At 45.5% G+C, this 14,279-nt stretch overlaps 1 protein-coding gene across 1 annotated transcript; it reads left to right on the top strand.

Moving 5' to 3' along the window:
• Nucleotides 1-387: 387 nt before the first annotated feature.
• LOC125941022 (uncharacterized) lies at nt 388-12,831 on the top strand. The gene is made up of 5 exons (XM_049657914.1): nt 388-459; nt 3,193-3,217; nt 6,628-6,766; nt 7,677-7,893; nt 12,700-12,831. The coding sequence occupies exons 1-5, from the start codon at nt 421-423 to the stop codon at nt 12,829-12,831; spliced, it is 552 nt and encodes a 183-aa protein (XP_049513871.1). The 5' UTR covers nt 388-420.
• Nucleotides 12,832-14,279: the final 1,448 nt, after the last annotated feature.

Here is a 14,279-nt window from a genome sequence, read left to right as displayed (position 1 = left end):
TAAAGCAGCGGACTTGAAATAGACACGTTCACGCACACCTGAAGAAGCACATATGTAGTCGCTGGTGCATGTCCTCTTTTCATGTGTGCCTAAACGTGTCTACTTCAAGTGCGCGGCTTCATCAATCCATATTATGGTTAGAGTAAAAAAAATTAAGCGCTTTATTCAACAAATGTGTGCACATGAGCACAATGCCATGATTCACAGTATGGGAGGCTGCTTGGAAATTGGTGGTGAAATGCAAATTGCATACATTTTAGCTAGCATGAGCTACAAGTGTGGTGCCAAAAATGAATAAATCAATAATAAAGCAATGTTTCTTTGTTGCACACGAGAGACAGTTACAGTACATCACTTTTATCTTCTCTTCTTACTTAATAGCCACTTACTACTTGTTGCACATTTCACGGAGTCATCAAGATGCAGCTGCGCTACGCTTACGGGATCTTCTTGTCATGGGTGAGAAGGTGATTAGAGTATTATTGCTGCAGCTAAGTTAAAGCTAAAGTTAAGCTTAAGTTAAGCTAAGCTAAAGGTAAACTGGAAGCATATTCATACATAAACCACGCAACTCTTCAAATCGCGTGCTTTTTATTTCTTTAGCGTAAGATATGAGCAGAAAATGGGTGCTGTACCATTGTGGTATTTGTTATTATACTAATGAAAGTTATTGTCATGCAGGAACACACTAAATGTTAAAGCCACTGCTCGAGCGTTTCTTTATATATATATATATATATATATATATATATATATATATATACATGGTCAACGGTCATAGGATTCTTGATCGCCAGTGCGTCGAATGCAATGTGTCTAATGCCCTAGAGGATGTGACGAACGCGATCAGATTCTCTTATGGTGGCGTCAACACGGCGGCAAAGGACGAGGATTCCTTCAATATAGGGGGTGTATGCTTCGCCTGGAAGTTGCAAGCGTCCATCTAGCTTTTTATTGGCTACCTCAGAGCGGACGTTTGGAGTGCCGAAAATCTGCCGAAGCTGGTGTTTGAACGCTGCCCAGTCAGGCAAGGTGGTCTTATGGTTAAGAAACCAAGTCTTGGCAACGTCAGTGAGGCAGAAGGTGACGTTTCGAAGCTTGTAAAAATTATCCCACCGGTTAAACTCACTCACTCAGTCGTAATTCAACGTCGTCACAACGGATGCCAGCAAACATGGCAGGGCCGCGCTGCCCAGTGCTGACGGTCCATGTGGGAGTGACGGGTTGGGCAGACACGGTGACTCAGGAGGCTCCTGGTGGTTCTTCTTGGGCCATGGCGGCGGAAAAGCAGTGCAAGCGACGACCTGAAAGAAGCTGCCGGGACACTCGATCTCGTAGAGGACCAAGGGATCTTGAGCAACCTCCACCACTTGCGAGGCAGCTGATATACCTTGATGCTTTATTCAGCAGGGCTACGCGCTGTAGAGAATGACGCTGCCCATGATGATGAATATAGGTATACAGATGAAGAAGATGACGGGTGAAAACATGCTCACAGTATTTACACATGCGTCGTGTTCGCGGCAGAGTCTCTTCGCCTCGTTTTCAAGAGAACGATCTGAACCGTCCGCCTGGCGTCGACGGCGAGCTGCGGCTTGTAATGCTCTCTGTACAGCAGTCTGCTGAGTACGATGATGCCTGGTTCGCTTCTTCAGTAGTAGCTCGTACCTTGCGAGGAGACGCTATAACGTGTACCGAACAGCTATCCAGAATACGTGGCGCACATCTCACATCCCTTGACTCGTGGCACGGCACGTTGTTATTGCTGTTGTTGACGATGATTATTGTTTATTGGAATCTTTAAAACGGGCGGGTAACAAATACTCACCTAGCCTCCTTGAGTTAACGAGATCCAGTTACACGTAGCATGCAACTGCTATATGCAACTTACATCTCGGGCATGCTGCGTTTGCAGGTACCTTAACTAGATGACGCCACCATACTGGCGGAGGCTCGGGATCGCGTTGATTGCGCCCCTCGTCTGAATCGCATCTCGTCGTCTGCGCCTGCCTAGGGCGTGTTTACAAGGCATTATTGCGCTGTCTGACAGCAAGAGCTTGCATGGATCAGTGGTAGGGTATCTGACTGCCGCGCAGCGAGCTCGGGTTTGATCCCGGCGGGAACCGGGCCCTTTTTTCGCATTTCCGGTGATAGCGGTTACGCACACCGGCGGCGGAGGCGGCGGACACCATCGCGAACCGAAAGGGCTATTGGAATGAGCCCATAAGAGCTTACGCTGTAAAACAGGCATTGTTGCTAGTTGTTCGGAAGACCACAGCGGCGTGATGGCGACGACAGAGTAAAGACGGTGGAAGGATGGCGACGGCCTGGCAACGAAGGAACGCTCAATGTGAAATGACGATGATAGCGTGTTTGTGTTGGAGCTCACGTACGCTCTCACGCGCATCACCTGCCGCCCTGGGCCTCCTTGGGTTGAGCTACATCCGGTGTTTGCCTGCACTATATATAAGGTACCAGCCAATCGTGCGAGACTGAAGCCAGTAGCCAGCACCCGAAATGGAGGGAGAGGAGAGAGGGAAAGCAAGCTTTGTTTAGAAAAAAAATGTGCATTCGGATGCCATCGGAATGCGACCGTCACGGCCAAGGTCAAATCTGATACCTCCAGCTCAGTAGTTCAACGTCATACCCGGTGAATTTCTGAGGCGGGCGTACTGGCGGGCACTGTTCGAGGTAAAGGAAGAGAGCATGGGCTAAGGCCGGTAGCTCGTCTTCTCGCGTGCAATTTGATTTGCTTATATATCGGCCGGTAGTAAACACGTTTCCAATTTTGTTTAGGTACAACACTCCATCGATGGCCCTTAGATCTCTACACTGCAAAAAGCTTGCTGCTGAAGAGCTCAAGGATCCTTACAGCACTTTGCGAGCAATGGGACATGCAACATTACTAGCGAATTACATGGGATGTCAGGATGCAGATTTTTCATGCTGCTTAGATTGAGAAAGTTGAATCGATTTGATTATCACATCGCCTTAAGGAGACACTGCGCTCTGAAAGCTTGCTATAAGTTGCCAGAACAAGCAACTCGAATTCATGATATGTTTTCATGAAAGTGTATCGCTTCCTGACGACGTCAGTGGATCGAAGAAGTACCAGCACATTAGTTCACTTTTGTTTAAGTAATGCGTGTGATTTTCTCAGTGCGTATTCTAACTTCAACTTCTGTATTCCAGGTTCTCTCGTGCATGGTTAACAGAGGTATGTAATTAGTGCTACCTCTATGGTGAGTCACTCGTTACGGTCCCATGCAGCGTCTCTGAGTGGACGCGTAGAAAGCATTCATTAACTGTGCCATCGCCGATGCATTCTCAGAATTAGTTGATGCTGAGCTTAAACGGGCGTTCACTGTAATCTAGAATTGAAAAGCAAACTTATGTGTTGCTTGTTACAATCCGTCTAGCTAACGAGCTAGTGTTTACGTATTGCAGTGGCGCACTTTCTGATCATCTTATATTTAAGTTGATAGTGTGCAAAGTTGGGGTTAAGCTGCCCCTATACGCAAATGCTACACTTGTTTTAAATCCCGACATCGGTTTACTAACGGAACTCAAAGCTCTCTTTAATTTGCCTATCAAGTATAACGATTGCAATCTTCGGTTATAACTAAGCTGTGACCCCCGACTTCGTGAATATTAAGTTACTCTTTCAGTTGTAGAATTCAAACTGTTGCAATCTGATGCTCCCAAGTGACCACTTTTTGAGTCATGACGTCGTGACCCAGTCACCGTGTGAGAAACGAAACCAAATCTTGTTCTATAAAAGCTATATATTAAGGTATTTAGGGCACTCTGAAGCTTCCTAATATTTTTGGTAGGGTTTAGATGTCCTGGACCTTCGTTTAACCACTTCGAAATCTATGTTGTGGCCTTGTCTCAGGCTACTGTCTGCTTCTGTTTTTCCAGTATTCGTAAGTGATCATGTGGTCCCTCTCCTACGAATGCTGGGAAAGCAGAAGCAGATAGTAGACTGACACAAGGCCACAACATAGATTTTGAACTTACGGCGAGATCTTCCAATACTATCAGAAGGCGCGCTTGAAATACCCACCCCCTCATCGCTCACTCAACAAATAATCGTCTACCACATGGCGATTACTTCAAACCCACGCGTTCCCTTACCCTAAGCTGTGCCATCGCATCTACCCCAAAAATTTGCTCCCCTCTCTGCACGCTCTGCACGCTCTGCACGCACTGCAACCATCCTGCCAATCTACATCACATTATCTGGGCCTGCTCCCAGGTGACGCACACTCACCAATATGGCACCCTCCCTACACTCACCATTACTGTTGCTAAACAGTGGGAGGCTATGCTGCTCAGCCGCGACCCGGAGGATCAGCTCTGGGTCGTCCGGTTGGCCGCAGACACGGCTAGACTACAAGGACTGGCCGCCGTCTAAGAGAGGGGGCGAGAGGGGCTGTCTCTGTCCCCTCTGGCCGCCTTTGACCCATCTAGAACACGATAAAGGCCGTTTATCTCTCTCCAGTATTCGTTTCTCCTTCAAATCGCGTGTCGAATGGTTGTGTACGATCGTTTCAATGAAAGTTGTTGTCAGCACTTGCATCGTTCTCTTGGTGACCACAGTTATATGGTGGGGACAGTGAGGTGAGGGCTTTTTAGGCTTGGTATTTGGGAAGAAAGAATCAATTTAGTGGCGCTTTGTAACCAGCATCATGTCAGAACTGCAGCGTGTTATAGAAAAGAAACTTTCACTGGACAAAAACAGTGGTGAAAAAGATTACAAGCGACCGAAGTAAAGATAGTGAGGCACAAAGACAGATTCCTAAAGGTGCGGGCAACGAAGATGACGTTGTGTATGTGCTGCAAGGAAAATGACTATCTAGGAATGGAAAGGAATCTTGAGCCAAGAGAATGGAGGAAGACCTGCTCACTGCTTTGTACAAGGGAGACCTTATACAGAAGGAGCACATTGACTTTCCACCAAATGTGGTTCTGTGTGCAGCTCGTACATACAAAGGAGTCTCTGCTGGGCGAGAAGTGTTGTTGTTCGTCAAACAACCACCAATCTGAGTACAGATGAATTAGAGAGGAGGATCAAGATCCACGTTGTGGATCAGTAAGAGTCATGATATCAAGTGCCCAGTGTGAGCCTTCAACTGCAAGGACGTCTGCAATTCCCGCACTTACAGTGGCATGTTACCATCAGTTTCATTTGCATGCGTCGGATGAGTCCAATCGCATTACAAGTGAAATGGAAGAAGTAAATAAGACCCCAGCACTGTACAAAGGTCGTCATAACTACGACAATTTTAAGTCTGGAAAAAAAGTTTGAGACACCCAGTAAAATGAGGTTCATGATATCTGCAGAGTGTGGCCAGCCCTTTTTTCAAGGAAATCAGACGTTCGCATTGTCTAGGCCTTCTCATTGTCACCATGTCGTGGGTACAGTGAACAGTCCGCCATTCGCTGGCCGTGGGGCCCCGAACGGTTGGACATCGTCATTGCACCAGCGCTAGATCTGATGCTGCAGCAGTGGCACTGCGACCGCTACCACAAGCGCTACGGTAAATTTCGACTCTTCATTCAAGAACCGAAAATGTCACGTCAGTACCCATTTAATCGTGTGTTCTGGAAATGCAGACATGTTTTCATTACGTAAGCGGCGAACCGACTTAAATGAGAACAGTTGCATTGCAGAGAGGCATAGCCGCACTCGAGAACGTGTTTAATGCAGTTAGCATTATTAGACTACTTCAGCCACTCTATGTCAATCTCGCCTCTTTACGGTGCTCTTCGATTAAAAATACTTCAAAATATTCCGGCTGCTTAACTGAATCTAACCCGCGTCACACGGGTTCCTCAAACATCGCAGCCAGATACTTAATCACTGCGCCACAAACGTGCGCGGGCAGCGAGAGATTGTTTCGCCACGTTAGCACACATTGGCGCTGCACCGGTGCAATCTCGGAGGCCATACAGGAAATGCGGTCATTACGGGCTCGTGGCTCGATTGCGAAGCGTGCCCAAAGGTAAGCGCAAGATAGTAGTCCGGCTGCCGACCTGCCGTACACGACTCTACGTGGCACACGTTTCGGCACGCACCGTTGTAATCTCGGAGGCTACGCAAACTTGACAGCTATGCCGCTAGATGACGCAACGTGTCCAAAGGAAGCACGAGAGAGGAGCCCTTCTGTGTTACACGGCTCAGACAAGACGTGTTTAGGCGGTGTCAATACGGTGTATCGCTACATTGCTTGAATGTTTATCGCATTGACTTCGAGAGTCGTCTTGAGATAGGTTCTGCTGGAATGTTATGGTTCAGAATTTTCTTTAAATATTTGCTGGAAATCAGTAGACTGCAATAAAATAAGCGTCTCAGTAATTCCCAATTGAAAATACATCGGAGTTCTGATAACAGCACCTGTGACAGAACGAAATTTGTTATAATGAGTTTGGAATTTCAGGCGGTAATTCGTTTTATTGAGTGTGAACGTCATGTCTGGCTGTGAACGTGCTATACTTGCTTCCGAGCTGCACGTCTGGTGCAACCCTACAATGCTTGTATCGATACAATTTTGTATCGTTTGCTTACCACGAGAGCGATAAAACGAAAACAGCAACCCTTTTATCTTCTCCAATTCAACCCAGGTGTCTCTTCTCGGTTGTACTTGAAGAAAGTGGTCAAAGAATACATTGATAAAATGAATCTAACACACCATGGTAGTGTTTCCACCTGGGGCTTCACAGAAGAATACGCCTACTGGCGCCAACAGCCTCCCCCGAAAGAGTAAGCTAGCCTTATGTTTGTTCACGTCTGGCAAATTCAAGGAGCAAGTGAAACTTCTGGGGTCCTATTTTTTTCTTGTATTCTACCCTACTAGCATTTTTTCGTGCGATTGTAGAAAACCATGACTTACGTTAAAGCTGTGAAGAATTAAACAACAGCAGCAACAACACAATTGTTAAATCCGCTCAAGATCCTGTCTTTTGCCGATGTTATCTTCTCGTAGGGAGAACATTCAAGTGCCAGCAGGCAAGAACAAGACGGATACGTATTGGCACCATCGTGTTGTACGTTTAGCTCCGTATACTGATCACTGTTACGTCTATTTTGCTGGCACACAAAGGCTCTAAAACTGCGTGAACGTAACAGCGGCAAACTACATCTAGCGCCAAAATATATCTTCCCCCACCTTGCGGCCTTCGACAGAACTTATTTGCTATGTTAAGTCTGCTATCTGCTAGCCTCCTGGGAGGGGGGCATGTTGGTCAGCTCAGATTTGATCCCCAGACCAGGAGAAGCATTTTTTTACCTGCATTGGTTCTGACAAACCCGTGCGGCTCTCTTTTGTAGCCTCGTGTTAGAGTCGGGAAGACAATTGTTTCTTATTCATCAATTTCCTTCCACCGTAATTGCGGGCTTCCGCACATTTGAATTGTCATATTCAGGGTCGTTGTGCTTTCAATTGAGTCATTCGCTCTCCTTCTGCGATCTAATATTCCGCTCCTCAGATGGTATAGCGACCTCCCCTAAATAGCTTGTCGCTGTGCTTTGGTGTTGTAGTTTCATGCATCCGCGCTCGGTGATCTGCTAGCCTCCTGGTAAGCTCAAGTGATAGAACGACCATTCAAGACAAGCCGAGTACGAGCTGATCTTGGGTTCGATCTCCAGACTTTCCTTTTCTTTCTTGTTACAGACACCCAGTGACTGCTGAGGTAGACTGGATGAGCTATGATCGATGCAATCCACCCGGGCTCCAAGAATCACGGCGAACTAATTGCACTGGATTTTTTATGTGGTCCGCTTATGAAGGTGTAGATTGTCCTTTCAGCCTCAAGCACTACACTACGCTTCCGGTCTGCTACAGAGGGCTAGATGACAAGTTGTTCACGCTCGAACTAAATGGTCTCATCGTAAAGGATACAATTCTGAGATGGGGTCGCCCACGTGATAGTACAGAAACAAGGCTATTCGCTGCGGTAAGTGACACTTTTCATACTAAAGCAATTTTCTTTGGAAATGACGCATACATATCGTGGCGCTTCCCTCAGAATACCTGCGCGCGATGATCGTAGCACGATTATCCTATCGTAATCGCCCGAGAATTGACATATTAGAAGCCGCACAAGTAGCACACTGAAGCTATCACGAACACGGCGATGACGATGTGGGTCGATGAACTGTGTGCGTGCTTGAAGTCTTTCAGTGAGCGTGATTCCACTTGGTTGAAAGATTCGCAGGCTGGAAAAGCCCTTAATGATTTATATAGGGGGTATAACGCTTCAAAGCAAAACTGTGACTGGAGGGTAGAAGCTGTGTAGCGGAGTGACGGGTGAAATTTGACCACCTGGTATTCTTTAGCGTCCTACTTAATCTAAGCGCACGATCATTTTTGTATTGCCTACTTGCCCCGATCTGTATGTTTCACTCAGAGAGGGTTACGTAAAACGTTTACGTTGTCCGTCTCGAGACAAAATTGTACATACCCATGTGCACTTGTAAACTAGAAAACGAGCACCTACTCTTGTTTTATTTCAGGCTTGCCAGTTCAAGTGCGAAAATAAACTTCGATGGCTGCTTCGTTTACACCCTCTCAAACCTTGAGGAAGGCAACTTCCGATGGGTTATTGTCAACGTCACCGAGCTCGCAGACAAGACCAAAGGGCTTGTAGCAGAAGACGGGAAGTTGACTTACATGGTGTCGGGCTCAGTATTATGAAACTATATGGTGCAATGAAAAAGACAATAAACAAAGTTAAATTAAGCTCTATCTATACTCATTCGCAAACATACAGCGTTGCTATGACATATGACTATGGCTATGACATCACTATGACGTACGTCCCAAGTGCTATACTATATTTACACGTACGGGTGAGTATTTTAAAAGTACTTTGACATAAATGGACTGAAAATGTTACGAGACGTTCATTGCAGTGCGATCTTTTTTATGCAGCATTCGGCGGCGGTGCATGCGTCGTCTAACCTAGACAGCATGGAGGCGCGAATGCGCTTTGAGTTTCCGTAATATTACTAAATAAATGAAATTCGGGGTTCTACGTGCCAAATCCATGGTGTGATTATAAGGAATGCTATAGTGGGGGACCCCGGATTATATTAAACACCTGGGCTCTTTAACGTGCACCCAATGCGCAGTACACGAGCATTTCAATCATTAGGAGTGTTAAAGTAGAATAAAGTGTAGGTGTGTGAAACACGGCCATTTCAGCCGGGTAAACGCCAGGTAAACGGGAATTGCGTCACGAGCGGCAGTTTATCCCCTGGTGCCTGGTAGGCCATGCTTCTGAGAAAAACAAATTAAGCCTCCTGCCACGGCAACGGTTTTGCAGATGCGCGAGCGGAGACGCCGTCCCGGTTGTCGTCTGCTATGCGCTCGACGAGCGCGCGATTTTCTCGGCAGACGCAAAGGAAATGAGTACGAGTTTTGTTTACTGCTGCATTGTGTTTTGTTCAAACAGCTGTCATTTTCAGCATCTTTCTTATTGTAGTGACGAGTTCTTTTTGTGTGTGTGGTTGTTCACTTATTAACTGCCAGCAGCGCAGCCATGCTTCATAAAAATTTATCATATTCCGTTCAAGATACCAGAGCGATCGTGCGGCTCGGAGTTTCGGCATGACGTAAATATGCAGAAAAATGCGCTTTTTTTAGGATTTTTATAAGCACATTTAGCACCAACAAGAAATACAATACAGAAAACAACATTACAGCGCTGAGGAAAACACAGGGAATGCGGGAGATGGAAATTCAAGACGATGAGCAACACGAGAACAAGGTGAGAGCAGGAGCCAACGTTTCGACAAGTGGACTTGTCTTCTTTAAGGCCTTGAAAAAGATAAGTCCACTTATCGAAACGCTGGCTCCTGTTCTCACCTTATTCTCGTGTTGCTCATCGTATTGCAGAGCTGAGTATCTCGTATCTACAGTACAAACTACACATTCTATAGGCGTATCTGTACATAACAAAGCTTCTTACAATTTCTGAAGAGCAATTGCGAACAGCAAAAGCCATTTTCATTTTCTTTGCATGTGATAATCCTACAAAAGCAAATCGTCGGTCGCTACATTTATTTGTGATCACCTACGCAAAAAAATATCAGCAATCAAGACCGATTGAAAGGCTGAAGGCAGCACATTTCGCATACCCAAACACAGACGAGGCAGATATTCAGGAGAGGTGGAGTTGATCGGGCTGGGTCGGTGGTATGAAAAAAAAATGGAGGTAATAAGTTATATGTTTACACACAACACAATTGCTGGAAGAGATTTCAGCACTCTTTTCGCAAAACGGTGCACTCAATTCATGTAGATCCGCTCTAATTATACTTTGTAGTGGGATTTATGCTAAAAATATGGCAGAAAAACTTATGAAGCCACATTACATTTTTAACTGCTACGATATTGGAATAACAGGTTTGGTAATGTGGCTTTCTCAACAGCTGTTCGAAAATACTGATCGGTTTCTGACAGTTCAATTAGGTTGATCCATGAGAAGGGTAGCAATGGGGCTTGTTGGTGATTCACGAGGAACACTTTTGATGCAACGAGAAACGTAACACGGAGATAAGAAGGCACAATGAAAAAAGGAACACACATCGCTAGTAGAAATAAAAATGTTTATTTTCAAAACCAGACCGCTTATATACCACATGCGTCATAGCCGACACAGATCAGTTGGAAGCGCTGAGAAACATGTGCGAATGAATTCACACTATCCAACCAAATTTAATGGCCCTCGAAAACCTGCCAGAACAACTTGAAACCGCTTACGCAGGAAATCTAAGTCCTTAGGAGACAACGCTATCGATGGCTTGGTAATGCACAATTCACCAATCAACAATAAACCGGGTGATCTCTTCTTTATATCGACCAACAGTAATGACCTTATCAAACAAAGCAAGGTAACCACATGCCTGGATATGGAGGGCGAAAATCCCATCAGAGGCAGCTTTTTTGTTTTGTTTATGTGCTCTCTCAACCTCTCATTTACGCTCCTACTGGTTTGGCTGATGTATTGTTTTCCGCGAGAGAAATAGTACGATACACCACCAATGCATTGTAATCTACGAACTTTTTGTTATGCCCTTTTGTGCGCTCAAGGTTTTCTGTCCTAGAAGAATTTGTCTTCACACAAAGCCCTGCAAGCTTATCGGGTACTGAAAAAAACATCGTAATGTTTTCGCAGAGTGCCACCGTCTTGAGATAATGTGAAAGTTGGTGAATATATAGGGAATTACGGCTGTGCTCCTCATTCCTGCGCTCGCGCGGGGCTCAGTGTTAGATTGAGCTGAACTTCCATGAATTCTTTTGAGCTGCTTTTCTACTACCGACACTAAAGCATGTTCTGGGTAGCCAGCTTCCTTCAAGCGCGTAGTTTGATTCTGGAAGCTATGCTTCATTAGGTGAGCGCAAGATTTCTTTACTGCGTGGCTGAGTCACATTGTTGCAATGCTTCTTTTGGTTAGTTTCGAGTGGTTAGAATGGAATGGGAGTGAAGCTTTGTTAGCCCGTGGATAATAGCACCAGCAAAGCTGGTTGTCGGAACAGACTAGTTTCAACTGACTGACTGAATAAACTTTATTAAAACCAGCAAGAGGTGGTGGCTGGGCCTAGGCCTCCAGAAATTTAATGGGTCCGTCAATCGGCTATTCAACTGTCACCTGAAGAGGACAAAGTCCATCGCGGAACACATTCAACAATTCGTTGCTCTCGTTTTGAGAACTTTCCGAGGAGCAGTCAATAAAAGTAATAAAATCGTCAACCAATCTGAAAATTTTTTGCACATTCGTTCCTCCGAGACGGTGTGATAGGCCCCTATCAAGTTCGGCTAAAAAAGAAGGGTTTCTTAACACAGGAGCTATACATAAGCACACACACCCTTTTTGCAAAAATATAAACTTATTCCACTCGATAAAAGCCGGCTTTATGCAAAATTCCACAAAAGCAAGGAAATCATTAACAGAAATTCCTGATTCTGTAGAAAACTTGACCGCTTCTGTAGAAAACTTGCATCAATGCAAGTTTTGACGCACTTTAGCAACCGTGCATGTGGGAGGCAATAGTACGGGTCAGTGACGGCGATAGAAAAGGCTTTAAACCTTTACCTCCGTGAGCTTTCATGAAGTTTAAAATACTCTCCGAACTGTTAACGAAAAATGGGTCTCGGATCTTGAGAAAGTTCAGCTTGTCCAAAAGAAATGTAGCAAGTTCCTTCTGCCATGTGCCATTCTCAGAGACAATCGCGCTGAAGGGAACATCATGTTTCTGAATCTTGGCGCTAAAAAGTCTATATCAGCTTTCTTTTCGCTTTTTCTAATACTTTTGAGAATCCTAAGAATATTAATCCTTTGAGAGTCCTGACAACAGCTTTTGCTTTTAGTTTGCTGAAGGACACATCATTACTCATGTTGAGCGAACCAGACACAGCTTCATTAGCTTTAGCTAAGAAACATATTTTCGAGAAAAAAACTGCAAGGTCACCTTCTTTATTTGCCTGTAAAATACATAGCGAATTATCATTTAGGTATGAAGATACGCGTTTCACAGAGTCATGAACAAATAGGTTTACAGCGTGATAAAGCGTCGACGCCTTCAGAGGTAAGTCTCTCTTCGCTTTCAGTCCCTTGCCGCGACACGTGGCTACGGCGGTTAAGAGCTCCGGTTTTGTCTCCCGCCTCTCGACACCAAAGTTTGGACCCAGACCAAGAACCTGAACAACGTCGTCCGGCAGATTGAGGACCTCAAGAACGTGAACACTGCACTTGACCTTTGGCCGATTGCTGGTTACACGATCTCGAAGAAGGCGCAGCTGTGGAACCCAGAGCGACTATGAAGCCTGATAGGCCAGGCGCAGGTACTGTCTAAGCAGGTTACCGGTGACGGATGACTCGAACGAACTGTGGAGGCGTACGCTGAGGTAGGTTTTGTGCAGACGAATCTGGCGATCCCATTCAGCACGCAGAATCTTGAGCAGTGTTTTACCGTGGCCAAAGGACGGCGAAACGCCTACTAAAAGCGCAAGGACGTCTTCGGGAAGGATACCCGTGCGTATGAGCGGTTGAGAGCACAAATACAAAACAAAAATGCAGCCGCCTGATGGGTTTCTCGCCCTTCATACCCAGGCATGTGGTTGCCGTGCTTTGTTTGATAAGACCATTATTGTTGGTCGATGTAAAGAAGAGACCTCCCGGTTGATTGTTGAGGCAGAGCTTATCGACGCACTTGGTGAATTAGACATTAGCAAGCAGTCATAGAGGCATTGCGTAATCAAGAAGCAGAGGAGGCATACGTGAATATCTTGGCAAATATCTACAAGGATTGCACAGCCACCTTGGTTCTCCACAAGAAAAGTAGAAAGATACCTATCAAGAAAGGGGTCAGGCAAGGTGACACAGTCACCAATGCTATTCACTGCATGTTTAGAAGTATTCAAACTCTCTTAGACTGGGAAGGCTTAGGAGTAAAGATAAACGGCGAATATCTCAGCAACCTTCGGTTTGCAGATGACATTGTCCTATTCAGCAATGATGGGGACGAATTACACCAAATGATTGAGGACCTTAACCAAGAAAGTAAGAGTGGGGTTGAAGAATAATACGCAGAAGGCAAACAAAGCTCAATAGCCTGGCAAGGGAACAAGAATTCAGGATTGCCAGTCAGCCTCTTGAATCTGTATAGGAGTACGTTTATCTAGGTTAATTACTCACAGGAGACCCTGATCGTGGGAAAGAAATTTAGAGAAGAATAAAATTGGGTTGGAGTCCATACGGCAGGCATTGCCAAACCCTGACTGGGAGCTTACCACTGTCGTCAAAAAGAAAAGTGTAAAATCATTGCATTCTACTGGTGCTAACATATGGGGCAGAAACTTGGAGGCTAACAAAGAAGCTCGAGAACAAGTTAAGGACCGCACAAAGAGCGATGGAACAAAAAATGTTAGGACTAACATTAAGAGACGGGAAGAGAGCGGTGTGGATCAGAGAACAAACGGGGATAGCCGATATTCTAGTTGACATTAAGCGTAAGAAATGGAGCTGGGCAGGCCATGTAATGCGTAGGATGGATAACCAGTAGACCATTAGAGTTGCAGAATAGATACCAAGAGAAGGGAAGCGCAGTCAAGGACGGCAGAAAACTAGGTGGGGTGATGAAGGTCGGACATTTGCAGGCGCAAGTTGGAATTAGCTAGCGCAAGACAGGGGTAATTGGAGATCACAGGGAGAGACCTTCGTCCTGCAGTGAACATAAATATAGGCTGAAGATGTATGATGACGAAGCCGT

The sequence above is a fragment of the Dermacentor silvarum genome, chromosome 10, assembly GCF_013339745.2.
Source record: "Dermacentor silvarum isolate Dsil-2018 chromosome 10, BIME_Dsil_1.4, whole genome shotgun sequence".
In the NCBI taxonomy this organism is placed as follows: domain Eukaryota; kingdom Metazoa; phylum Arthropoda; class Arachnida; order Ixodida; family Ixodidae; genus Dermacentor; species Dermacentor silvarum.
Note: the sequence above shows the minus strand (reverse complement) of the source record. Positions and strands in the feature narration are given on the sequence as shown.

Coding starts and splice junctions, on each gene's coding strand:
- LOC125941022 (XM_049657914.1), top strand. CDS start 421: ATGCAGCTGCGCTACGCTTACGGGATCTTCTTGTCATGG. Junction 3,218..6,627: donor CTCGTGCATGGTTAACAGAG/GTATGTAATTAG, acceptor AATTCAACCCAG/GTGTCTCTTCTCGGTTGTAC. Junction 7,894..12,699: donor TCGAACTAAATGGTCTCATC/GTAAAGGATACA, acceptor GTTTGGACCCAG/ACCAAGAACCTGAACAACGT.